Source organism: Phlebotomus argentipes, unplaced genomic scaffold (genome assembly GCF_947086385.1).
Source record: "Phlebotomus argentipes unplaced genomic scaffold, Phlebotomus argentipes genome assembly scaffold_18, whole genome shotgun sequence".
Classification (NCBI taxonomy): Eukaryota; Metazoa; Arthropoda; class Insecta; order Diptera; family Psychodidae; genus Phlebotomus; species Phlebotomus argentipes.
The window spans coordinates 8,348,053-8,375,679 of record NW_026776177.1 but is presented as its reverse complement, the minus strand read 5'-3'; the positions used below and the strand labels follow the sequence as shown (position 1 = coordinate 8,375,679).

At 42.0% G+C, this 27,627-nt stretch overlaps 1 protein-coding gene across 1 annotated transcript; it reads right to left on the bottom strand.

Moving 5' to 3' along the window:
- On the bottom strand, positions 1-23,575 carry LOC132259441 (protein vestigial). Its single transcript, XM_059757080.1, has 7 exons — positions 23,175-23,575; positions 17,231-17,465; positions 15,803-16,018; positions 8,044-8,135; positions 7,063-7,241; positions 6,888-6,961; positions 1-2,446 (listed from the first exon to the last, which is right to left on the bottom strand). Exons 1-7 carry the CDS (start codon positions 23,268-23,270, stop codon positions 2,397-2,399), a joined length of 942 nt encoding a protein of 313 aa, XP_059613063.1. The 5' UTR covers positions 23,271-23,575; the 3' UTR covers positions 1-2,396.
- Positions 23,576-27,627: the final 4,052 nt, after the last annotated feature.

Here is a 27,627-nt window from a genome sequence, read left to right as displayed (position 1 = left end):
CAATTTTCTTTATTCATCTGCCTCAATATCTATTGTTATTTGGATTATCAGATAAATTATTTACACCAAAAATTTTGTCACTTGATGTGATGGATTCACTCTTTGTCACTTAAAAGTTTCCTACAGGAGAGTGTACAGATCATTGCCAGCGGACTACATCTAGAAATTGTATAATGATTGTTTGACTTTAACTGGTTTTTTTTCCTTCTCTTTGCAAAAAACCCTCTTTCTGGGAGTGTGTTTTCTGCATGAAAATTGCACAATTTCGATCATGTTATGGTCTAATAATTCTTTTTACAACTTCTCATGCAAGAACAAAATTCTTCGATGGATTTTTACCTCGGTTTTTTTCCACTTACTGAGACACTTTTTTCCCCTCCTCAATGTACATTAAAATTTCTTATGTTCAGCTCAATTACAAAGAACTAACAAAACATTGTCGATTTCTCAAATACCTCTAAATATTTACAGGAATTACTCTCTATATTATTATGCCTAATTTCTTTTCCTCTCCTATAGACAGACTTTTTCGCAATGTTATGTGGTCTGCAATTGAATTATTGTATTGGTACATATAATGATTTTTATTTATCTTGCCATTTTACGATGGAAAAGAAAACATTTTCTCACTTGATTTTGTGTTCGTTGCATTTTCTGTTATATGGTCAACATTGAATGAATTGATGAACCTATAATTATGTGGTATATTGTAGCTTTTGGGAGAGCTTTCAATGGAAAAACATCCACCCAACAATTGCAATTAATATTGGGAATTTTTGCTCTAATGGACAACAAATGATGTTATTTTGGTCAAATAGATGAAATTCAGCAAACTAGCATGCAATATTTCTCTCTTTTCATCTGTGTGGCTCTTTTCATCAAAACAATTACTGATTTTCCATTATCATTAACTCTCGAGGGCCTCTCAATTCACCCTGTCTACGGCTCCATGTTCGGTCATGCAGAAAAAGTTACATTTCAATATTGCCATTCTCTGTGTGTCCATATTTTCCACTCCGTTTCCAAATTACAGCACCTTTTCGCACAATAAATTTCGGGGACTGTTTTTGCACAGTCTATCAGAAATATCATGATTACGAGCACACAATTCTGTTTTTTTATACTGCCAGCAATGAGTACATGTCAAGCTTTCATTTGCTGCAAGAAAAATACCCATGCAAATAAGGCCTGAAGAACGAACTAATTATTTTAATAATGCTCAATTTCGTGGAAGCGCGTCTTCAAGTTTCCCTCCTGTTTTTCCATGCTCATCGCAAAGAAGAGTGGCGTGTGTTTGCATATGCGCGAAGAAAAGCAAGTGTTTAATAACAATAAATTGCACAAAAATATAAAGAATAACACATAATATTGGGAAGAAAATGTGGCGCGAACTGTGAAAAAAGGAGCGATTATTAAATTCAACAATAATAGTCGTGTGTAATTAAGATAATTAAACATGGCAACTTGCAATTTATAGCGGTTGGAAGCCGCACTCGATGGGAAGAAAAACCTTTCTTAAATAATTCGTGTGCATAGGCTTGTTTTTCTTCAGCGCCAAACAGCAATTACATTTATTGTCTGATAGTTTTTCTGCACTCTCCCGCTGGACTCTCTTCTCTTTTCCTTTTGCCGCCAATTGGCATCAATCTCTCATGTTTTGTGCTCACTTTTCTTCGCATGAGTTGAATTTTCCTGGAGTTGTGCGCGATTTTCCATCTATCTGAGCATTGTTGCGCTTTTGCAAATTTCCATAATTTACACAATTAATGTAACATTTATGTAATTAATACTCTTTATCTCGTTTTTCCATCGGTTCTGATCTATCACGGGAGGAGTTAATTGTTAAATCGTTTTGCTGCAAGATTTCTGTCTGTCCGCCGTTCATTTTCACATGCGAATCTTCTATGCAAATGTTGTCTTACTCATTCTGTATGCATGCCTTGGCGAATGGGAGGCTGTCGGAAAAGCTGTGTGTGGGTGGTTTTGACGGCTGACATTTTTGCACGCGACAAGGGATGCCATTTCTTGAAACCTTTCGTTGTCGATGAAACCTATATTCTCCTCTCTGTTATCATGCTAAACACACTCAGAGATGTTCATGCGAGGAAAGAAATCAAAATACGACTCCACAACGAACACTGACTCAAATTTGCGCGCTCTTACACAATTCTGGGCAATTTCCCCATTATAACTTACTATCACGATTTTTATCCTAATATTTTATTGAGTTTTTGTACCACATTTTATATACTCCTATCTCTTACACACTTGCTTTTGTTGTTTCACTAGAATAAACTTTGTGTGTTTCTTTTCTTTCACAATTTTATCCTTCTTAGAGATTGTTCGTTAAGCTAATACTGCGGCACCAACTGACTTTTTGCTATATTCTTACGGCTTTAGAACCAGTAGAGATCCTTTGATGACTCTTGAACTTGAGCCTCGAGGCCTGCAAAGACAAGAGCAAATATCATACATGTAATCAATCTTCCTATTTCCCAGTCGGAAAAGCCGCTAAACTTCAATTCTCCCCCGCTTGTGTGTGCGGCATTCATACATATATGGGGAAAGTGTGATGGGGCGAGCGCTTGCAGACCTCATAAATACACCTTGTGATGTTGTTGGGAAGTTAAGGGAGAGATTTGAAACACGCGCTGGAGTTTCGAAGGCGAACGGATGTGGATATTGTCACCACGACCGCATATTACATCAAACAAACACACGCGGAGGGTGGAAAATTTGCATTGAGCACAAGAGACGCGCATCGGGAGGACAGAATTCATTTTGCCACCCTCACCTTTCATGAACGCAGCCCCTGCGCCATGGCTCACCCTCGTGCTTTCTGGCAGCCGGAGAGCCATAAATTTCCCTGCTCGAGGGGAGCAGAGACATTCGCCGCCCTCCAGGAGCAGCCCCTCGGCTGTCGTGCATTTGAGCAGACATTTCATTCATCACCACCCCATCAGCAATGGCGCAAAACACCCTCGACGAGAGTCGAGGCAACGGACGCCGGATTGGACTTGGAGGGTCTTCGCCAGCGGAATGACCCTCGAAAATGGAGGAACACAGCTTTAATAGGAAACACTACGGGCTTTGTATATATTCGAGTTTGCAACATATAAAACTTTATTCAAAAAAGAAAAGAGAAGGTTACCGAAAATAGTCCCCGCTTGTGCATATTTTCATTTAAAATAATCAACAGGGAAGCGGTTATCATCCTTTAATTCAATGGTTTACCTCTAATTTAAAAAAGGAAACACGAACTAGACGTTTTTGAGAAACAATGGTGAGCAAATAATAAACACTTCAGTAAGATTACTTTGATTTGCTTTTAAAGTATAATTATCCTTAAGCTCATCGTATTTCAAGTAGACTATAGAACTCCAAGTTGTAGTAAAGTGAGCAGGATTTGTGTATTTATCTACTTTTCGTTACGATACATTACAGAACTACCATTTCGGAGAGACCAAAGATAAATGCAGAAACTCAATACTCCGATAGATTCTTTTGAGGAATCTTAGATAAAAATCTGTATAGTCTTTCAGTGACTTGCAACAATTACAATAACAATTCAATTATAGAGAGAAGAATTGAGTATTAAAAGAGCTTCAACCTGTCAAGTTTTTGACTAAACGACAGGGAATGCCAAAGGAAGAGATTTCAGTGCAAAAGTCTTGGGAAAGCTCATCTTTTTGCCTTCTGCGGGCGAGGAAATTGATGTCTCTGGGAAATTTCGGCGGATGCGCAGAGAAAAATGCCTCTGGTGATGCCCGAAGGAATGAACAGAACAGAGATGCCGACAGAGCAGCGAGTGGACGAGAGAGCGAGAGAGAGGTGAAAAATTGTGCGAAAATGATATTAAAGTGGAAGCTGCGAAAAAATAATAAGGAAAGAGCATATCATCTCGAGAGCGACCAATGCAAGATGCCGACGGTGAGCTAAGGACCGCCTCTTGGAGCAACGCGGCAGAGCCCCAAGACTCCCCATCGATTGCAATCGCGCGCGATGGTGCAATTGAGTGGCTTCGGCGATCAGACGTTGGATTCTTGCGCATGCAAATGGCCAAGAGGGAAAGGCAGGCGATTAAATTGCGCGAAACTCGATGGCGATGCCGATAGACATTTAAGGCGACTCCTAATTAATTGTTCTCTCACATTTTATGGGTGCAATTTACAATTTTATGTGTTCTCTCGCGCTCAGAATTTCTCCATTCTCAACACCAGAAAGAATTAAATGCTCTCTCGATGGACTTTGGGTTTTGCCAGGGAGTTTTTGAGGAAGGTGAGCATGACACAAAAATAAGTTTTTAGGTCACTCTAACGAAGCTCTCCGCACTTCAATCAATATCCAATATATATTGGGTGTTCTCTGTGCTGGGGAATCACAACTAAAAATTCCTCAATGGTTTTCCACCCATTCACTCGGAGAAAAAGCATTTCGACCAACCCTAGCCGTGCGCATTGGATCGATGAGGAATTTCCACAGTCCACAATGAAGGATTTCCAGCCCAAAATTCAGCAAATACACAAAACACTTCATTTTGACCAAACAACAGTGCCAAGGGAACCAATTTCCACCACTCGACGGCTGAATTTCTCACCAGAAATTTAATTAAAAGCTCCGGTGCAATTTTAAAATAATATTAAACATTTCTGCACATTTAATCATTCCTCCGAAGCACCGGAACATGGCGAGCTTCTGGGGGTGAGGCAATTTTTCCCGGGCGCCCCAAAGTGGGTGGCAATCCTCGAGTTTTGACTTCGAGGGAGGGAAAACTCAGTGATGGACTTGCAAGAGATTCAATTTGGACATGCTTCTCTGGGTCTGGAATTTCTTGGATGGAGTCAGTGAATTAAATGAGGGTGGATCTTGAGGTTTGGGTTGAAATATGTTTACATCTTGAGAGATATTTTAGCCTTTTGTATATAATCGTATATTTAATAAATTGAAATACGACTGTCTTTCAAGTTATGGCATTGCAGTATGTATTTGATTCAGTGAGAATTATCCTTTTTCTTTTGCTCAAATGCCGACAAAGCTGGCTTGTGAAATGGGAAAATGTTTAATTATTCCACTCTGTGGTTTTCCTGTGCGGTGAAGAATTTTGAATGTTGGAAGAAAATTCCGTTGAGTGCGGGATTTTTCTTCGCCAGTCACATCTGGAGAGCGCGGGTTTTATGGCATTTGGAAATTTAATTAAAATTTCCAAGTCAAAAATATCAAATCTCACGAGAATTCCCGAATGTTTATTGTGCTGAAAATTAGTGAAATGCTCAAAATGTTTTCCATTTCATCGACACTCCCTCAATTTTCTCGTGTCTTTGTTCCTCGCAGAGATGAAAATATCTGTACTGAAAAGATAATTTGCCACCGCCTAATTTCTATGGAGTGCAACAATCACATTGCGGCACCGATTGATAGTGTGAGCAGCGGCCAAGAAAATTGGTATGAAATTAAAATGGAAAACAAGCACAAACACATCCCAAAGACGGTCAGCAAAAAGTTGCAAAGTTTTATGCGAATGCAGACACATTCGAGATGGTGAGTAAAAAGAAAAATGCCATAGAGAGAAGAATGCTGGAATGCAATTTATAGACTTGCACAAAAAAGTTGTTATAGAGCATTTTAGACTCTGTCCTTTCCTTTGGAGATGGATCATTTTTCCGCGCGCAATCCTTCACTGGAATATTCCTCACTCTTAAAGACCCCGCTTGAGAGTCACACACTGGAAAAGGAAAACTCCTTCGTACATTTCCCCTTATTCAGCGCGCGAATCAATATTTCTCGTGAAAACAATTCTTCTCGATCGCATTCAGAGAATCATCCTTTTGCCTGACAATGGTGGATTTCATACAATTAATTATCATTTCACGTTTTGTCGACCTAATTATAGTTCCAGCGAGAATTTTTACCTCAAACCCAGTGGCGTTTTTCCCTCTGGCCGCACAATTAGAGCTAGAGTGGCCTTTCTAGAACCACTCGCGCCACTTAAGGCAACCTCCATAATTGGGGGGTGGAGTTTCATTGATATTTTTTACCAACGTCCTCACATTGAGCATTGGGGCGACAGAGAGAGGAGGATTGTTGTGGCTAAATGCTGGGTAGGTTTTCTTGAATGGCACCAGAGGAATGCCATCCTGAGTCGCGGCGGGAAGAGGTGCACAATTAAAAGCGCATGCATTTTGTATTAACATTCCGAGCGGCTCATTTTGACAAAGATGACTATCTGTCATAATCATTGGTCATTTACAATGCGCCTGGTGACGTGCCGGTTGGCTTCTGTTGTCTCGCGATCCGGGGGTTGTGACAAGGTGTCTCCTTCGGGGGCCAAGAGAGATGGCCAGACAAATCCGACGGCTCTCGCGACATGCCAAAGTGGCGGGAAAGAGAAGGTCGTGAAATGATGAATCCTCGCGTCCATGCTGCAATTTGGCGGCCAAACAAAGACGCTAAATCGCAGCGAAAATGTCCGGAATGTAGATTCTAAGCAATTTGTGACCAGACACTTTTTGCCGCTCAATCGGCAGATCAAAACGGTCGGAGCATTTTCAGGGAGGAAAAACCTCAAATTTTAGTTTACGCGGTTGAAAACGAAACAATTTGGAATGTATTTCAGCTTGATAAGGTACATTTCAAGTGTAATTTGCTACATTTGGATCATATGTGACCAATACGATATGTCCAATTACTTTACTTATTTTTCAAATGGCTGTTTTAATATCAAATAGAAGAAAATGAATATTTCTATCAACATATTCCGATGTCATGGGTGTTTTAGATGGATAAATAAAAAAAAACACCGCTTTTTAGCCAGGAATAGTGCATTTTTGAGATGTTGAGGAGGTAATATCATATCAAGGCTTGGCAAGATATTGAATAATGATACTCACCGGCCATTGTGGGGTAGCTGGAGTACGCCGCGGCGCTCTCGAGGGCGTGTGCCGTCTGCTGATCATGATGCAACCTGTAATCGAGCAATTGAGACCATTTACTACGGGCGCATATTGCAGAGTGCGCCGAAAAGTCCTTCAGAGTCAGTGTGGACAGACTCCCAAGACGTCTCACCTCGATCCGTGGCCGTACTGCTGCGGCAGCCGCAGCAGACTCCCGTACTGCGCCATGTTGTGGTGATGGTGGTAAGCGTGAGCCGCGTGAGCGTGCGCGTGAGCCGCGTAGGAACCGTAGTGGTGAGGAACCCAGGGATCCGTTGAGTAGCTCCCGTCCGCTGAGTACAGATCCGGAACCTGGCGAGAGAGAGAGAGAGAATTGCATCGGCGTGAGCTCATCGCCTCAATTTGCTATAGTCAATCACACAACTCAAGGCTCCAAGAGCTGGAGGAATTTCAATTCACAACTCCGTGAAAATGTATCAATCTCTTCGCACTGACTGCTCTTGGTCATTGACAGTTGTGTGGCAGAAAAAGCACACACGAAGGAGTGCCTGACAATGAGTATGAGAAAACACCTTTTGCCGCACCGCGAGCTAAACTCCAATAAGCGAATGCATTTTCACAGTGGCTCTCAAGCGCAATATAAATTTTATAGGAGCTGAAAATTTCCCACAGCATCAATTTTTGTGAGTCATAAATTAAACACTTCTTCCTTGAGCAATCAAGAAATTGATGTAAAGGTTAACATTTTGAGACGTTAATTAATCTCTCACTCGAAAAAGTGTGAGATTGCTATTGCTCAACAAAGACTTCTTCATTCGCATAAAAGTATGACTGAAATAGAACATTTGCAAACTTGTCGACAAAGTGTCTTGAATCACAAATCGATAAATGTTGTGCAAATAATTTCATTAACGTATCTTTCACCTCAAATTCAGCTCTCGGCACAAGGTAAGAAATCATAATTGATGTGATTTGCAGTCAATCAAAAAAACAGTAATTAAAATCAATAAATTATCCGTCATAACGAAAGGAATTCACGTTTTAGGTCAATCAATTCAGGTTTTCTCGCGCTCTCAATAGATTATAAAATGAACATCTCGGCTTGCTGACCACAATACTAGATGGTATCATGTTGGATGGAAGGGCTACTCACTTGAGGATGTGTGGGCGCCGGAGTCGGAGGTACGTAGTTGCTATTCCAGAAGGATGCTGGAAAATTTCTCGCCGACATCGGACTGGATCCGTCTGTGAAACAAAATTACCACCGATTATTGGCTGTAATTAAGCATTTTTCCCATCTGTTTTCACCGGCAATTGTGCGAGTTGAGCGACAGGCGAAAGGATAAATGTGACTGCATCATAAATTGCGTCCATGGGGATGATAAAAGAAGTAGCAAAAGGCGGGAATTTAGAGAAATATTCCACGGAGAGAGAATCACGAACCAGATGAAGAAGAATCCCACTTTTTCTTCCCATTGCACATCCCCATCGGCCCTTTTGATATTGGAGAGTGGTCCTGGGCCACTTTGTAAACTGCTCTCTTCATCGATATTTTTGCCACAATTCCATTGGCATCCGACGCGATCTCGCTCACTCTCGCCAAAGTTCTTCCACGGCCCGCCATCACCCGGTCAATCGGAATGCTCTTTTTACCACTGCGATTCGGTAGTGTTCTGCGAATGTGTCGTAAGACGAATTTATAATTCACCCGGTGCCGATAAAAAATCGATTAGATCGCTCTGGGACTGCGACTCTCCGGGGAGAAACATCAAACAATTCTTGTTCTCGCATATTTTCCCATAATACGCGTTGCCCCTTTTTCCCCAATATCCCATCGTGGGCCTTTTTTCAGCTCTCCCATGACTTCTCTTGCCTCCCATGAGTCTCTTTCACAGGCGATTAAATTGAAATATTTTGTATCAATGTGTTCAGTGAGATTAATTTATCGATAAACATGCAAAATTCATCTTCTAAGCCTGTGGAGGCGCCTGGTGGCCAAGAAAAACCACTGAAATAAATCACCAGAAATCACGTTTTGCTTCATTAATTCCTCTTGCTCTCTCTCACTCGTCTCTGTCTCATTTTACTCAGCGCGGCAATGCCCGAAAAAAGTGTAACAAACTGTGCGAGAAAAGCCCAAAGTGTTTCGAGACATATTTAATCCCATAAGAAACAATTAACATCGACTGAGCAATAAATTCAGTGTCTCTTCCGCGACTCAAAAACTCAACTTCACGAGACAGTGCAAAAAATGTCACAATATACGGTCTTTTTGCTGTGCTGTGCCATCCAAAAAATGAGACACACTATAAATTTATATTCATACTCAGTGGCGGAGCACATGTTTTCGCGATGGGAGATCAAAAGCCCACGGAATTCTCCTGCCTTCCCTCAATTGTCTCTCAATACGCCAAATTGCGGGCCTGAGAATTTGCAAACTCACACCAAAGAGCTTTTCATACAGCAAATTTTCGTTCATTCGCCTCGAGATTTATTAAATTCCGCTCTGAAATTTTCGTCTCTAGCAGTGATTGTGCCCAAGAGTGGCAAAATGGGAGAGATTTGAACATAAAAATGATACTAGACTCACGAAAAACACATTGAATTCCGTTTCTTACGTATAATATTGAACTTTAAAGACCTTTTCTTGTTAGATCACTTCACAGCATGTATGAAGACCAAATCCTACACCCTCAAAAAAAATTGCCAATAACTCCTAAATTGGTAAAAAATTAGAATTTTGCCAAATTGCAGTTCATAAAGAACAATAAAGCGTGATTACCGCGCTGTCATTTGTTCTCAGGGCGCGATTAAATTCCTCTTCATTTTGAGCTTTTATCTGAAGATCCCTCTCTTGAAACAATTAATTATACTCCAACAATGGGTGAACATTCTAGCGGAAAAAAGCACTTCTCCCCGTCTGCTCAGCGAAACCATAAAGAACCCATTGATTTCTGTAATTGTTCCTTGGCAAAGGTTGGAATTCTTTGGGTGAAAAAGTCATTTTGGGGTTGAATCACCATTGCGACAATTGAGACACGCTTGGGAGCTTTCTCACAAGACTCTGGCTTTGAATACAAATTTAGTCTTCTTCGCGAGGGTGAAAAATGGTGGGAAAAGCGCGCTAATTGTCGACGGGGAGACACTCTGCGGGGTGCGCTTTCAATGAATTTGCATTTATATTGACAATCAGTAAACCATAAATTTTTGCACCGCGCGCAACACAGCTTCTTTCAATGAGAATTGCTTAATTAAAAAACTTTTTCCTCGAAGGCGGAAAATTGTGTGCCGGGAGATTTTCCGTCAGTAGTAAATTAAATGTTTTGCGCTGATTTTTCCCAGAGGAATTTGTGTGTGTGTGTGTGCGATGGGGAGAAGAAGGGCTGTGGCGTTAGGAAAATTGTGTCCAAAATTAACTCGTCTGTGAGGAATTTTTCTTGGGAAAAAGCACAAAGTCACGCCGGTGGAAATAAACTCATTGAATTTTTCTTGCATGTTGCCACACATTCTGGAGATGGAGTGGATGGAAGGAAGAAAATGCTTGAAGAGTTAATTTCCATTTAATTGGTTGCATTTCGCTTTTTTGGGGTTAATTCTGGGCCGCCTTCTCTCTTCCCCGCTTTTCCCACCTCTGAAGCATATTCATTTATCCCCGGCCGGAAAGTGATTTTTAATTTAATGTTAATTTCCATTGAGTTTTAACTAACGATTCGTCGAGTGTTTTGCCATCATAACTGTCGCCATCCATCATAAAAATGTGTGTTGAACGTGTTGTGGCGTGGCTGTGAAGATGGGCCCAGCGATGATGGGGCGGAGGGCGCGATAGAGTGAAGGAATTCATTCGGGAAGATGCGCGAAAGAAGGAGGTTCGGGGACAAAAAATTAATTTATGGATTTCAGAAGCTACAAAAGAGAAAAGAGACATTGAATTCCATTCTTGAAATTGTTCCTTCACAGACACACATCGCTTTCAGAATGAGTCAAAGTCGCAATCGCCAGAGAGTTTATTTACAGTGATACAAATTTGCCTGATACTTTTCCTTTGATACGCACAGCATTTCCACAAAAAAGCACCATTTAAGCTATGAAGATAATAGAAATGTCGAGTGAATCTGTTTGGGAAAGGATGAAGATTAATTTATGGCTGTTTTAGTGATTTAACTGAAGGTATAAGCAAGCATTAAAGTCATCATTAATTATTCTCGTGAGCATCACAAATCGCAACGATATGCAAAATAGTCTGCGTGCTCGCTCTAACACTCTTGTCACTCTCTTTTACACGCCAATGCATCAAGTCTCTGTCAACCAGCCACTTAATGAGATGTGCTCATTAGAATTTTCCCGAATGAAAATTTCATCCAAACTGCAGCACAAGTTGCACTTCGATGTTTCTCTTCCAACCCAGAGATTTTCATGCGGCCAGATTGTCAACAATCTCTGGCGCATTGAAAGATGTCTGACTGAAAATTTCCAATAAACTCGTGCCATGCGAAAAAGTGTAAATTTCGCTCGCATGGCGTATTTAACACTAAAATATCGCCTGTGAAATTGAATTATAAAATGGCTTGTGATGCAGCTTTGCTGGTGCAGCGCAAAAGCTGCAGCGGTAGCGAAATTCTTGACCTGGGGCCAACTCTCTAACATCATCAACAGAGAGAAGAGGAGCATTTTGCTCCACATTGCCCGCAGGGACTCCCCGAAGTGAATACTGTGAGGAATGGAATTTCTGAATTCCTTTCTTTCTTTCTCTCTTTGCCTCCAAGTCGCTCCATGCTTGTGTTTTTTACAATAACAGATAAATGCTCACTCGCTCTTCACTGTGTGTTGTTTCGATCACGGAGATTTTTATAGAGTCCCGATGCGAGGGCTGTGCAGAAATTTAAGAATTTCATACACAATTCTGTATAGGTTATAAGATGATAAGTGTGCACTGATTCGCCTATCTAATTTCCGCTTCTCCTTTGATCGAGAGACAGTGAGTGTCTGTCTAATTTAGCGATTAGAGATGTTCACTGTTGGCTGACAAAGAGGCACGCATTTGTTATAAATTTCGTCTGTAGAACAAAAGAGTAACGCAGAGTTGCTAAAAAGAAGCCTCTTGTGCGGAATGCGTAGCATTCAGTGTCTCTTTCAGCGACTATTGTGATACATCATCGTCCTTGTTGGTAAAGGCGAGATGACTTAGGAGTTGAAAGTTGCTTAATCCACCGAAAGTGTGCAGTCGTGGCGGTGATAAATGATGTGAAAAGTTGCCGTTTTGCATTTGGACTGCAATATAGTGATGGATTTAAGTGAACAAAAACCACACAATTTGTTACATTTGCGATCACACTCGAAAATAATGATGAAAAGATTTGTAAACCATTTAAAATATTTTGCACGCATTATTAAAATAGTGCTAGCTCATTCATAAAATGAGTTGGCCAACAGGAGGGATTTCAGCAATGCCTCTCTGTTGACGAATATTTAGCATTTCGCGCGTTTTTGATTGCACTGCCACGACCAGGCATGCCGCTGTGAAGCAGAAGGAGCTGAAAAAACTGCCTCAATTGAGGCTCTTTCTCTCTTTCACTCGCTGTCGCGGGGTTAAAAACGTGATTTGATGCCGCGAGAGGATGACGGTAACGATCCGGGCGTGACAATCTCGAGTCAATCTCATGCATGCATCGATTGAATTTTTATGGGAAATCTTAAGATTCCATACTAATTTATTTCATACTCGCTGAACCATTCGCGCAGGTGTCTCACCACCACCGGGCGCCTCCACTGGGCTTTCGCGGTCCGTCTAATTGGACAGGACACACGGTGTCTCGATAGGTGTTCAAAATGGCTCTCAAGCGGCAGGAATTACACAGAAAAAAAGCAGCTCGCTCATAAATTAGCTTCACTTGCAATTTTCCGTGCTGATTTGTTGTGTCATGCGAAACAGACAGATAATGCCTGGGCACAGACGATAAAAGCACCGCGTTTCATGCTCAATAATTATCTATTTTCACTCGCTGTTTTACAACACATTAGAATCAACTCGCTATTTGTTTGCCGCGATCATGGAAATATTCGTGGAATTTATGAAATTTTTCAATTGTAATTCAGATGCGCTTAGACGAAAACCAGAGCGGATTCAGCGCACCGCGATCTTGCGCGAAGCATCAATTTAATGCTTGAAGGTTCAGTCATTTTTTACACAACCATCCGATTGCCAGGTTAATTAGCATCGCGGAGAGCATTGCTGTGAAATAGGCATTTTGCTCATTGTTGGGAGAGTGGAAGCGTTCTTGGAAATGCTTTTGATGTTGAATTCTGTGAAATTTATAGATATTTCTCAGAATGTTCCACAATCCTAAAATGAGGTTCGATACACTGTGTGTGCGCGGTTAGTAATAAGAAATGTGTGACATTTACGCTGAAATTTGAATATAACACAGTGTATCTGTCGCCGAGAGATTAAGAGATCCAGTGCGGAGTTCTGCAAACGCACTGCCTATCCCATAAATTAACATCACACCCGATGATTTATTATGAAATTAGTATTTTAATTAAAGATATGACTTTATAATTTGCACATGAGACTTGCGGGAAATGAGAGACAAGTTGACTCTGTCGCTCTCCTGAAAACACACACACGCGCGCAAGTTGAGGACGAAGGGCGAGTGTGACAGACTCTTAAAGAGGATGATGGATGCCACAAGGAGAGCAATTAGCGAACACATTCGAGTCACTCGAGGAATCATGAATTAATGCTCACAATAATTCTGTGGTGGATTTCATTGTTCAAACTCCCTGCTTAGCGATGAGATTTATGGGGAGAGATTGGATTTCGATATACAAATTCTGGCATGGCCTCAGGAAAGTGTCACTAGTATTTCGGGCCAAGAGGCTCGCAGTGCAGACGAAATTATGTGAAAACACCAGAAAGGAATATTTAGCGTTCTGGAGCGACACACGAAAATGCCACAAATCGTGTATGAAAATTCAATAAGAGACTTTTGTTACCTCTAAATCATGGTGGGGACACATTTTGTAAACATCGTAGGGGAAAATGTACATTTTGGTCGTCTGTATGTGAGACTTTTGGCACGGTTATATGACGAATGGAGGAATCAGGAAATTTTCAAACTCTCAAAATTTAGAACTTCTTAGACCGATTTAATTGAAAGTTACTCAAGGCATTCAGAGATATTTAATTTGAATGGCGATCATCACTAAATATTTGTAGTCTTTTGGGACTAATAGACGAGGAAACCCATTATTTCTCTCAATACCCTTCACACAAAAAGCATTCGCATGAGTGAGAATAAAGGGAGGCAAGGAATGTCCAAATTTATCTAATTGCCTTTTAGTAAAACCATCGAATTTTTCATAAGACAAGCCTTAAAACCCTTTTCTTCGCCACGCGAAGGACAAGATAAGCAATAAAAGGGCTAAATTTAGTCATCAAAGGGCCTGAGACACTTTCAAAGAAGTGCCTGTGTTTTTATTGTCCATGTAAGTCCCACAATTTATGATGCACCTGAGAGAAGGAAGATTCGCAGATGGTCAAGAACACGGCCAAGAACGGTGAGACGCGCGAAGTAGCGAAATTTGCTTATGTCGATTCCATGTTCTGCGTCCCCAGCAATCCCAGTCGCTCCTCTCTGCAAAAGACTGATCCGATAGCAGTGATAAGGTGGATTTTTACACACTCTTTATTCTCGCATTGAGTCGCCGTATCGCGTCAGAATCTCATCGCGCGGGCAAATTCGCGAGAGACGGACAATGAGAGTCTCAGCGAGCATTCGAGGAGGAAGATTTGATCGTCAAATTGTGTCCCCATCGAGAGACACCTTCGAAGAAATTCATTTTGCCATGGGATGACCAGACAAATAAGACAAAAGATGCTGTTGCGTTCCTCCCGATGCGAATTTCCCAGCTTTTTCTCACACACCTTCCCATGTATCGTTTTGTTCCATTATGTTCGGGATTTCGTCTTTTTTGCGCCCGCTTTTTTCAAACCATCGTGAATTTTTATTGTTTCCCCATTCGATCGCCAGCTTCCCCGCGCGCTCCGCCACTTTATCAGGCAGTGTGTGACACACCAGAAAAAAGCATCTCGCAGTTAATGTATTTGTTTGCCTTTTGTCGGCGACTTCTTGTAATGTTGCGGGTTCTCTTCTGTGCATATAGTAAATCACCGAATGGAAACGGTTAACAAGGTTGTATCATTTTCAAGAAATTGTCTACCGTTATTGGTTCCGACGCGACCTTTCTGTTGTCTCCCCTTCACGTGTAATTAATTAATAGTGCCAAACTTTTGTCCAGACTCTGAATACGCGAGAACCATCGATTAAATCTCCGATTGAATCCTGAGATCTTCGCAAGATGCATCTGATTGTGGTGCTCTTTTTTAGCTCGCGATTCAACCAGAAATGACGGAAATTTATGATATCCCGACAGGTTTAGTGTTGAGTTACGCTGAAAAGTCCTTTTTCAAGGGTCCCAGTAAGAGACCACCAACACAAAACGCATAATAATTCAATTGATATTCCTCGGAGATCCAATTTGGAGGTAAAAGCAGAGTCACAAAAATTAATTATTATGTTTTCTCCACTAGATGCGCTTCTCTTCCCTTATCATCGCCCAAATCAAAAGGCACCCTTTGCCACAGCACCGAATCAGAGAAATCGGGTGAGTCATAAATCTTGATTAGGGGTCGTTGACGCACTTAAAATGCATCTTACACCGACCTCCAAGGGGAGTGTCGAGGAGTCGCAGGGCAATAAAGATGTCAAAATATCGAATGAGAAGACATGCGGTGAAAGAAGTCATACGATCGAAAGTTTTGGACGCCCAGCAAATTGATTTATGCGCGCCCCAGGTGGAATTTATAATCTCGCGGCGGTCATAAAGCATTCCCGAAGGGTCTGAGGACTTACCTTTGCTTTCCTTATTGCTAAAGTTGAGTGCGCGGGAAAAGTGCTCGTCAACCACAGTGGCGGCGTCGCCACTGTAGTGCGTGAAGACGACACACGTTGCCGAGACGTACTGCGCCCGGGCGGGTTGTCCGTCGCTCGTGGGGTCCGCCGCGGCCACGTGGGGCGACTCGGGGCCCGAGGAGCAGGAACTGTCGTTGTGAGCGCCCGGCAGAGGACCTGCAAGGAGATTCAGAAACATTGAGCATCGTCTTCTCTTCTTCTCTCATCGACTCTTGGCTAAGCGCACCATTGTGATTGCTAAACCACAATATTTATGAGTGCACCTGATACGAAACATCGTCATTATCTATTTCCTAGGTCAGTCCAATTAGAAAGCAAGAGTGTTCGCATTGTAACCAAAAATTAATGTCAATTTCGCTGAAGGATTTGTCGTGTGATTCTTGGCATGGACACACAGAAATTGGTGAGAAATTAGCCAGGAATCCGCGTGAGATAGAGCGAGATTCTCGCCTCCCTCGCTCACTTCATTCTGTATTCATTCTAAATGGATTTTTTATGGCTTTTACGAGCCACTAAAGACGAATAATTGATTGACTCTCAAGCCACACTGACTAATAACGCCGTACAAATTTATGTTAATTGTCTGCGCGTCTCTCGTGCGACTTTGGGCCATCTCTGCATCCCCGAAGCTAGCGCACAGTTGATAAATTCCCGAATGACTTGAGGACACCTCCTGACGGAATTGCGTGTGTCCGAGTGAGATAGGAGGTGCGCAATAATCGCACGTCAATTAATAAAGGCAAATATTTGTGTTATTTCTGAGATTTTTCGGTGTGATTTCACGTCGCAGAGAGAAGCAAGAATCGTTTAATTTACAAATGAACACATCACATGAATGTGGTCGGACACTGAAAGGAATATGAAGTGCTCGTGTCACAAATAACGACATGCAAAAATGTAGACATTGTGCCTTAATTGCCTTCTCTCTGCCCGTAATTTACGATTGGGCGCGAGATGGTTACATTTTTGAGGAAAAAGGCGGCAAACACCGCAAATGAGGCCGCATTGCACCTTGTGGGGCAAATTTGCCACGACAAAAATTAATAATTGTATCAAAAGTGACACGGCGGACAAGAGAAAACCACCTGTCCACCTTTTCAGGTGTGTGATACATAGATAAATCGGGTGCGCCTCATTCATGAAAGACATTGGGACTTCTCTCTGCCAGCCAATGACGCGAGAATCCCACGATTTTCAGTGCCCAATTAGGGAATCACGTCGATGTGAGATACTTAACACATGAACTGCTCACGTCGGTTTTTTCTGTATAAATTTGAATGCGATCTTCAATGTGAAGACTCATGCTTTGAGAGATGGTTGAAGATGGTTTAGTATCTCTAGTATGCAGGAGTTTTGTGTAAAACCTACCTTCCGTGTCGCTCCTCGTGGCGCTGAGGTCTTCCTCTTTGGTGACATGTCGCTGGATGGCGCCCAGAGGGATCGTGGGCACGGCCGCGGAGGCTACTGACTGGGCCGAGGACACCGCGGCCGCGGGGGCGGCGATGGAGGGCGGCAGGATGGGGCTGCACGGCGAGTGTGAACTCCCCGAAGCGCTCGACGGTGCGAGTGGGACGCCCGATGAGGAGTACAGGTCCTGATTGAACTGCAAGAGAGGGGAAGGCTCTGGTGAGAATTTATCGATTTTCCCCCTCACAGGACACCCTCCGGCCAGACAAAGCCGTGGAGATGTGAACAAAAATAATGTCAATAAATTAAAGTGGGTAGCAATTCGTTCTCGAGAGCTCTCGCATTTACACCAAAATGTCGAATCTAATTTTAGAGAAGTGCGATGGAGAGAGACGCTCTTTAATTTTACGAGGCCGCGGCAAAGACACTCCTCGAAGTGGGAAATCCTGCCGAGAGGAGATTTATATCGACTCTGCTTACAGTCCAATTATATGGCGGAGGTGCACAATAAAAATTTACACGCTTTAAATTGCCGAGATGCATCAACTTTTTCCCATCGATTGCAACTTCTTCGCCACCACATCGTCAGAGATTATGAATCTTCCCGCACTTCGCCATGTTGGGCTGAGATATTTATCACGATCGCTCTCGTGTTTATCATTTTAATTATCGATTAAAGATAGCGAAAGGTTCTGTTGTTGAATATTGCTTGATACTTGGGAAATATATGTTGTGTGATTGGTGTGAAACTGGAGAGATAATTGAAATAAACATTTTTTGCATGGAGGAAATGATCAATTACATTGTGTATTGAGAGGAATACGTGAAGTTTCGTTATAGAGTTTGCCGTCGGTAAATTCTACAGTCGATGAGAGGCGCTCCAGTCTCCAGTGTATCTTGTGTGTGTGGCGAAAGAATTTCCTCTTCAAGGGTGGAAATTGCGCTTGAGATTCTCGCAAGTGCTGAGTGCGTTTGCGTGTCACCCTGTTAGTGGCGAAGTGAGCGAAATTCGGCGCCTCTTGTGCCAATTCATTAGGCGCATCTCGAAACTCGAGTCCCAATCTCAAGATGCCGAATGAGCTCAAAGACGCTTCGCATATGCACACACGTAACGAGCCATCGATTTCAACTTCATTATCCCATTCAATTCATAATCCACTCGTGATATTGTCGATGACACACAAATAATGGGTACGCACTTGTCGCTTGAGATAACAACTTGTTTGCTGTGGCTGCACACGAATTCGATAAATTATTTATTAAGCCGCAGCGAGCAAAATCATCTGCTGGATATTACACATCGTTCCTCATCGCGCGTTTGTGGCCATCGTGCAGGGGCAAAAAGAGGCGCGCTGGCCGGGAATCTCATGTGGGAACAGCATGAGCTGTCCCGGCGATCCAGGGAGGCTCGAAGCGACACGAGTTCGATCACCAGAGCAAGAAATCATCAATAAAGAGACGTCTCTCGAGTGATTATGCAGGTAATGAGAGGAAAAACTTTTGCTCTCAGTGCATAAATTGCGTAAGAAATCGATACAGATTCGCTTAAGGTTGACTAAAGTTGAATTTCATTAGAGTTCTTAATTGAGGAACAGAATTATTTTGATTATTATGGGAAAACTGCGATGGTTTACTGATAATATTGCTAAAGACGTTTAGAAGATTTTCAATAAAAAATTGTATAAAAAAACACTATCAATCCGCTTTGTGTTGATATAGATGTTAGAGCTTTCCGATGTTTCCACGTGATTTTGATCTTCGCTCTTATCTAGCATTGAAAGTCTTTCTAGATCGGGAATCTTGAGGGTTCAGAAGCGCTTCTCATTTAAAGTTTTACTGGTTGTTCGACATTATAAACAGTCTAATTGCTATGGAAACCTTCTGATGGTTGAGGCAATGTAAGAACGGCGAGCTAAATGCGTTTCTGTTGGCCAGGAAGAACCGCAGATTACATCTCTAGGATCCCCCGAAGCGCCAATGCCGCCGACGCACGAGAGAAAGTGGCGACTGAAGAAGTTGGGGAATGGCACAATTGGCGCGGAGCACTTTGAGAGCGTCCAATTGGGGGAGAAACATCGCGGTGCACAATTCACAATGAAAATGTTCAGTGCCAGCGGAGACACAATGCGAAGTCTTCCGCAACGTGAGTTTGCCGTGAGTGCGTCTGAGAAATGTTCACGGCTCTAATTAGTTTAATTGATCCAGGGGCGCGGCGGGGCGCAGGGCGTCCCATACAATGTATGCACTTTTGTCGGCGTGTTCTCTTCCTCTCATCTCTCTTTCCCTCCGCCTGGGCGCACGGCGGAGTCCTCGTGAGGACACACAGTGCAAGATGCGCGAGTTTCTTACGCATGGAGCGGGAAGCCATGGACTGTGTGAGTGTAGTAATTGGGCGTTAAGACAATTGGAATGCTTTTGATTGAGGCCGCTCCGAAGATAAGCCATCATCGCGAGCGAATCTCCATGGCCGCGCGGAGATCGCTTTTCCTTCTCCACCAGCCCGGAGTGTCAGCCATGAGAAAGGTATTCCCTCTGGGACTCCCCTGCCTCTCACGAGCCGCGCGCGCTTTCATCTTTCGCGCCAATTCGAAAGTCATTTCAATTCGGACACGGATTCGCTGTTCTGATCGATTGTTTCGTTACCAATCGATGATGTTGCTCAATCAGCATCCATCTCTCTCCTCACCCGAGGAGAGGCATTAGAGAGCCTCGGCTGATCTTCTTTCTTCTGTCCGCGGACGCGCACGGAGGCACAGGCGGAGGTAGAAACACGATGGTAAAAATGCCTGTACGAGCAAATGATGGGCGGCAATAAAAGAAGCTTATCTGAATTTCGTGTGTTAAAGAACAAAATCATGTGAAGCGAGTACTTTTATTTTGGATACTAAATACAGAAGCCAATCGTTTTAATCTTTATAGCCGGCAGACACACAGAGCCACTCTCGGCGCGTCCTCTCAGCAAGGCACAGTATGCTGCATCCGTTAGGGATTCAAATTAAGACTTCAGCAATTTTAGTCAGTGTCAATGTCATTTTTGCAATGGAATCGAGCCGGTGCACTAATATTCGCGACTAGTGCCCATTCATCATATTCAGAGACAAAAATGACTCCCAGTTGACATGAGGTTTTGGCCTCATTCACTCAATTCGATGTCTCGGGCTGTCAATAAATCCATTAAATCACAGCTCATTTTCATTTTTATGATTTTTTCACCATAATGACCACGATCAACACTCAATCACGATCATTAACGAGCGTCATTAAGCACACCGAATTCGCATCTTGAATTTCCATTCGAAATGAATCACGATGTGTGGCTTGAAATCAATCTCCGTGATTTTTATGTTGGGAGCGACGGCGCGGGAATTATTATATAGTTTTCTGTGTTGATGGACGATATGCGGAAAAAGTTGAGCGTGTGTACTTAAGAAGAAATGCTGGCTTCTTTTAATTCACAACAATACACCGAAAAGAGTGTTAAGAACATGAAATCAATTACTCAATATAAATTTTTCCCAACAATGCAACAGTGTAAATCGCGCCGTGAAAAGGCTTAAAAGAGAGTCCATGAAATACACGTATTTGAAATGCAACCTCACCAAGTTTATATGCAAAGTGCATTTGCGGAGAAACACGAAAGCTGCCATGAGGAGAGCATGTAAAAAACTTGACGAACAGAATACAATAAACAAGCATTAATGTCAGTGAAATATTTTATAGCTCTATTACAACTAATTTTTCATTAACTCACTGATATGTGGATGGTTATATTGGAAAGATCGCGGAAGAGAATCGCTGACTTTTATGCACTATCTGTGAAGTTTGATGGCATCCTTGAATATCGCGAAGTTTTCAAATCAAAGAACTGATATGAATGTTAAGTATATAGTTATATATGCCTTAGCAAGACAAGATATAAAGGCAAGTTTTTTCTTCAACAATCACACGCACTTTTCACGCATTTATCGACTGTAAGCTCAGGGATGAACGCGCTCTGAGCAATCATGCAACGCTAATTTACTCTCTCCGCGAGACATTATCATAAATACTGATAATAGAGCTTCCTTTCCGTGATTTGACGGTAATATTATGCATTGCAATTTACTGATTAATCAATGAGGTGATTGATGCTGACCAAAAGGGGAGAAAATTTATTAATTTATTCCTCACAATCGTCATCTGATGCCAATTATACCACTGCCACTGCTCGTCTCGACGGATATCATCTCGCGTTTCCACCCAACATTAGCGATGTGTGTGTATTTTTCCAATTGCTCAAGTGCACTCATGATCTCATTTATGGATTATTGATATAAATTAATTACATAATGTGACAGTTTTCATGGTGCGCCATAAAGCATCGGCTATTAAGCCATTTTAGGGGAAAATGATATAATTGAATTTCATATATTGAAAATTTAATTGATTAATTCGCATCGCATTTTCTGCACTCGATGCGCGTCTCTCCAGCGGTGGAATTTCTCTATGGCATCGACAGTGCAATAAAAATAAATGAAAAAATGGATATGTTGCGCCTCTGAAGGAAAATTCTCGATGAGCGCGGCTCAATTTGACGGATTACTAGAATATCTCACCAGAGTGTTTTGCATTCCACTGTGAAATTGCGAGCGTAATCAATTTTTATCACTCTCATTGATATTAACAGAAGCATTTTCCACATTTTTCCCGTCATACAAACATCACAGAAAATCCCTTTCGAGATGAAAGTTCATCCGCTAAAAATTCCACCGAATCGCGCTCTTGAACTGATCCTCTCGAGCAATGCAAAAACACCTCAAACAATCAATTAATTGGCAAACAATTGACTTCGGGGAACTTTCAAGCCCAAAAATTCCGCCTCTCAGACTCAAGAGAAAATACAGTGAAATTGCAGAAATATATATATATTGAATTGATACAATTTGAGTTATAGGGAAATTTATATGGGCAATTAAATGCATTTCGAAATCTCTAATTAAATGCCACGAATTCCCCATTGAAATAACTCACTAATTGAATATGTGTAATACACCATCGAAGATGATCTACAATTCATCTCCATATGTGGATTATGAAGTGAGCCATAATTGCAATTCAACGAATACTTCCCCAATAGCAAAAGGGTGGCTCTGCCGATGGGGATGGAAATTTGCAACTTTTGCCCGGAATGATTGCCATAGTTTCCGCACTGAATTTGCCGAAATGCTCATCGGAAATGCAGGCGAGATTCCCGGAAAACTGACGAGGAACGCGCAGAAGGGGTAATTAAGTGCAGACTCACGGCCATTGTTCTGAAACTGTATAATTCGGGAAAATGTCGCTAAGAACTAATTTTAAATATATTAAATTATTCAGATACAACCATTTTCAGAATTCCTTCAACTAATTGCAGTCAAAATTGAAGAGTGTTTTGCCAGTTTTAATAACTATTATGTGTTAAGTTAAAAGCTTCGACTTTTACGAGTGCCATAAAACAATAATTAAAATGTCGTGAAATTTATACAACACAAATGTCTGATTCACGTGCTTTAGATATTTTTTAGTCAAGTGTTTTTTTTATTAAAACCAAATTGACTTCAGACTACTGAAATGTTCTATTTTTACTTTTATCCTTTATCTGAAAATTTGTACATGCAATAATGAAAATTTCTTATCGATAAAATTTTTTCTTACATGTGTATGATTAGATTGCTTTTTTATGAATTTTGCTTGTTTTTTGGCATAATGATTAAAAATTCTTTTATGTAATTCGTTAAACTTTAGAAACCGGAACTTTTCAAACTTCGAGCGTTTCTTTTTCAGGACTCTCTGAACCGGAATTTTGATTAGAATTGCTGTAATCGGTATTCAATGTGCTTGTGGTAGAAATGTCCATAGAAACATCTGAAAGTCCAGCTCAACTCACCCTGTCGTACTGGTAGAAGGATCTGCTCGGTCCAGCGCGTCCGTACAAGTATGGATAGTAAGCTCCGTACATCATTTCCGGACAAGACACGGCCATTGCGAAATTCCACTGTCACTTTGCTCTTCTCCCGTCTTTCTTGCACTCACTGTGTGACTGTCATCTGGCCAGAGGCAGCGTCAGTCAGAGGAATTCTTCCTTGTCCACCAAAGTGGGCAATCTCACGCCCAATCCCGACTCTCGGCGATGTGAAATGCACCTTGAGATCCGAATCGATCACTCTGCAGCCGATCAATCAAGCGCGATTTAAAATTAAACTCTCCTTTCTTTCGCGCGACACTCGAGAAAATATTTATTGTGTCTTTGTAGATCAATGACAGCAACAACCGCAATTACACTCCGCGATTTGCAATTATAAACGTCAAGGTTACTAAAACGGGAGTTTTGTTCTTACGTGTGCACCTCGAATGCGTCTTCAGCATCGCACTCCTGGCGCACAATGCCCATAGTCACTCGCGAGCGGCGCGCGCACGCCGATTGCACGTCTCGCTCGACGGTGGATTCAAGTGCACGCCACTGCGCCGGACTGCTAGTCCATTAGATCTGCGGCTGCAGCTCCCCGAGCTCAATAAATTATGTATCAGGCTTTTTTGCCGCGCTCAAGTATGAGTTTTCTTGCTTAATTCTCCTGGATTGTTCTCCGCGCGCAACTGATTCACTGCCGACGCCACATTTCATGCACTCACAATTTCATTTCTCCTGCAAAATGTTAAGCAGTTTTTTGCTCTCGCTCTTTTGTTCTTCGGGGCCTTTTTGCTCGTGCTCTGCAAAGGGAATTTCTCAAAGTAACACACTCGCCCGTCGATATCGCACGTTAACACTTTCAATTTCCCCGCTTTTCCCAGCTTTTTGCCCGCCACCCATCGATTTTTCCAGGCCAGACATTGGCACACGGAGTTGCAATAAATTTTATATGTGGCAAATTGTCGTAAAGCGAAATCATGGCGGGTGTTAAAAGTGTCAAGAGTAAAGAGAGAGAAATTCGAGCAAAGGGGTTCAAAATAAAACAACAATGCGGGCTGTGAGCTTAACTTATGGAAATTATTATTAGATAATCTAGTTCAAAATTTCAAGAATTTCAACACACTCGAATTAATCTCTCTCTCTGGTTAACACAGGCGGAAATATTCGAACTACTCTGTCGCACTTTTTCCGAGTTTCTTGCGCGAAAGGTGAAATTGGCAAGAGTGTTAATTTGCAAACTCAACACACGAGACCTCATGAGACAGATTGTGGTGATACTACATCTTAATGATACACCACTAGCGATAAATTAAGTGTCTTAATTTTAATTCAGAACAATGCGACAAATATAAACATGATTGTCGCAAACACCCACGAGTCAATTAAATTTTGGCGCGCTGCTGAGGGATCATTTATCATTTTCCAACGTGAGGAATTTCGCGAGTGCGAAATGAGAGGAAAATGCAAGGGTTTTCAAGTGTTCAGCGTGCGGAAAATGATCTGAAAGTTTTTCTTTCCCCAAAAGAATGCGCCCTCTTTGCGTGTGCACTGAGAGAAAATGAGCTTCGCAGAGCAATTTTTAATTTACCCCCAAAAAGATGGAACACAGAATTTGTGCTTTCAATCAATCCAGCCTTTATCGATCCACACGAGTCTGTCAGTGAAAAATCCTCGGCATTTCACTCTTTTTGTGATAACACCCACGTTTTTTTATGTGACACTCGTCAGTGGATGAATTTGCTATTGTTTCCACTCGCTGAGGATAAAACTTGAACTCACTGCATTCACGACAATTTTTATTGACTTTTATCACTCATAAATTAAAATTTCTGTCACTTACAGCATTTATCACTCTGTGTTATCTCTATTCTGTTCACCACGCATGAGAATTTACCGGTATTTTAAGTATTTCGACAATTTGACGTCCCTCACGTGCGCTGGGACAGGTAATCTCGTGGCTGATTCTCAATCGCGCACAAATTCACTATTTTCGCTATTTTCAGATGTTTTTTTCGTTCCGTTCTGGGGTATATTCTTTCAAACTAGCACCACCACACCTAACCTCACTTTCCTAGGTGACGTCTCGTGGGATTCTCCCGAAGGACTTTCGACACTGTGTCGCAGGATTTGTCCGAATATCGAGTCGCGCTGTAGCGTTTCGGGAAGCGATCAAAACACGTTCATACGCACGCAAACGTTGAGCAACACAGCACAACGACTTCGTGAAAGAATGCGAGACTCGCTGTGGCAATCGAGTTTGGCGCTATGGTAGGGGCTTGACTCCACCTCGAACTGGTCTTCAAATTGCGGCTAGCGACTCGATAATGAAGCTGTTCTGGGCGGGGCCGAGCGCGGTCCGACCCTCGATATACTTCCTGGCCTTCTGGGGAGGCTTGATGAACTCCCGAATGTCCGACGAGGTGTTCGGCACCGTAATGGAGACGCACACACTCCAGCAGGACCGCCGCTCGCTCGCGTCCTGCGCACTGGCGCGCAAACCTCTCCTTTTCGCGCGCACACATCACACTCGCGACCATGCACTGTAGCCTCAACCCTCCGCGGAAGGGGACGCTTGCTTTCAACGCTTCATAAAATTTTGATAATTCACTGGAGGGACGACATAAAAATGTCCCATTTTCCACTCCCGCGTGTCGAGAGGCTGCGAGCAATTAGAAAGATTCGGGGAGGTAATTCTTATGGTTTGCATGCTCCACTGAGTCCCTTTTCTCCTGGTCTTCATTTTGGAAGATTCTTGAAAGGGTTTCAATGCTCTCCTCAGTTGTTTATACAGAGAATTTAATTTTCCTTCTCAGTGATTCTTTTCAGCGCACATTTATTTGGCTGTTAACTTGCGAAGATAAGAATTCGCGGTAAGTTTGAGGTGGGCAAATACCGTCCAAGGCATGTTTTAGAAAATTACCTAAGCAAGGTGCTAAAAGTGCGCCAAAAATAGCTTGATAAAGCAAATGAATAAAGATTGATGTCAGCATATAAAAGTTACTTATTTTAGGACCTCAAGCACTCTTTTGTACGAGGTAGAATAAAAATATTTAACATATTATAGGTTAATTAATTTGTTTATGGAAAAACACGAATAATTTGGTTTGTAAAATAGTTGTTTAATTTATTCAAAAATGTATTTTAAAAATTATTCGATAATTCCTTTCGACACTTGTAAAATTGAACAACTAACTACAATTTGTCGAAAATATCGAAAAATCTTTATATATGTATTCATATGTTTCACTGCTTATCATAAGAAAACTACATATATGATCGTTTCGAAAATTGTGTTACTTTGCAAGTCATTAGAATCATTGGGTAAAATTTTTTAGCAGTGATAATGCGTAAATAAATATTGTGTGTTACTCGCGGTGCCACCAATTAATCCTTTATCTGTTTTTTTTTCTTGAAATTAAGAATCGTTCCAAATTCCAATGATTACAATATCACTTTTCTTGATTAAACCCGCCATTAAGTTCAATTTGGCAGATAAAGTTTATTATTCCTGCATAGAAAAGCGCTTCAGGTTTCCATCGGAAATTGAATTCGAAATACAAGTAATCAACCAAATTGGCACAAGTTATGAATAATAAATTAATGAGCAAGTTTCTGCTTTTTAGAACACACACAAAAGTTCACAGTTGCACAAATTAAGCCCAGAGTGATGATGAGAGACCTTGTTACCATTGCTCCATCAATTAGTGGTCTCGGCAGCTGGCGTGAGTCCGCAGAGCGGTCATGTCATCAGTGATCACGTCGTGCAATTGCGATTGTGGATTTACATTTGATTGATTTATGAATGGATTGCGCCGAGGAAAATCTCGAGTCCTCGAGATGTCTCTGGAGGTGATCATCCTCAACGTGAAAAAGCCGCGAAAAACTAATTGGATTATCGGGTAAAAAGCACCTCGCCTTCAAGTTCCGCGCGAGTCGTGCATTGAAATATGAATTATTGAGCAAGGAAGACAATTCTATGACGAGAATGTTAATATTCTGACCGCGAAGATGCTGAGAAAATTGTCTTGTGGACAACGGTTGTGGCAATTCAAAACTTTAAACGCTGTCGGTTGATATAATTTCTGTGTGTATTTTGTGAGAAAAACGCGCGCGATTCGCGCCGTGCATAAAATCCATCAATAATGTTATCAGTGGAAATTATGAATATTGATGCGGAGGGAGGAATTCCTCGGGAAGTTAATCAATCGGCATCCCCTCGCCATTCGTGGAAGTATTTGAGCAATTGAGAGTCCACTCACATTGCAGAATTGTCTCGATCGGAGGCTCTCTTCTTGTGCAGTGCGAACGTGGAAAAATGACTCGAATCACAGAAGATGCCCATCTCTCTGGCCCTCTCGCTCGCGCCGGCCGGCCGAGAGGCTGCGGCCGGAGCGAGAGAGCAGAGGCGCACAATAAAATAAGTACAATGCTG

Bases quoted from the DNA above. Each gene is read 5' to 3' on its own strand.
- LOC132259441 (XM_059757080.1), bottom strand. From the start codon at position 23,270: ATGGCCGTGTCTTGTCCGGAAATGATGTACGGAGCTTACTATCCATAC. The intron at 17,466-23,174 runs GTGAGTTGAGCT...CCTCTCTTGCAG, and splicing joins CCTTCTACCAGTACGACAGG to TTCAATCAGGACCTGTACTC. The intron at 8,136-15,802 runs GTAAGTCCTCAG...TTTGTTTCACAG, and splicing joins TAGCAATAAGGAAAGCAAAG to ACGGATCCAGTCCGATGTCG.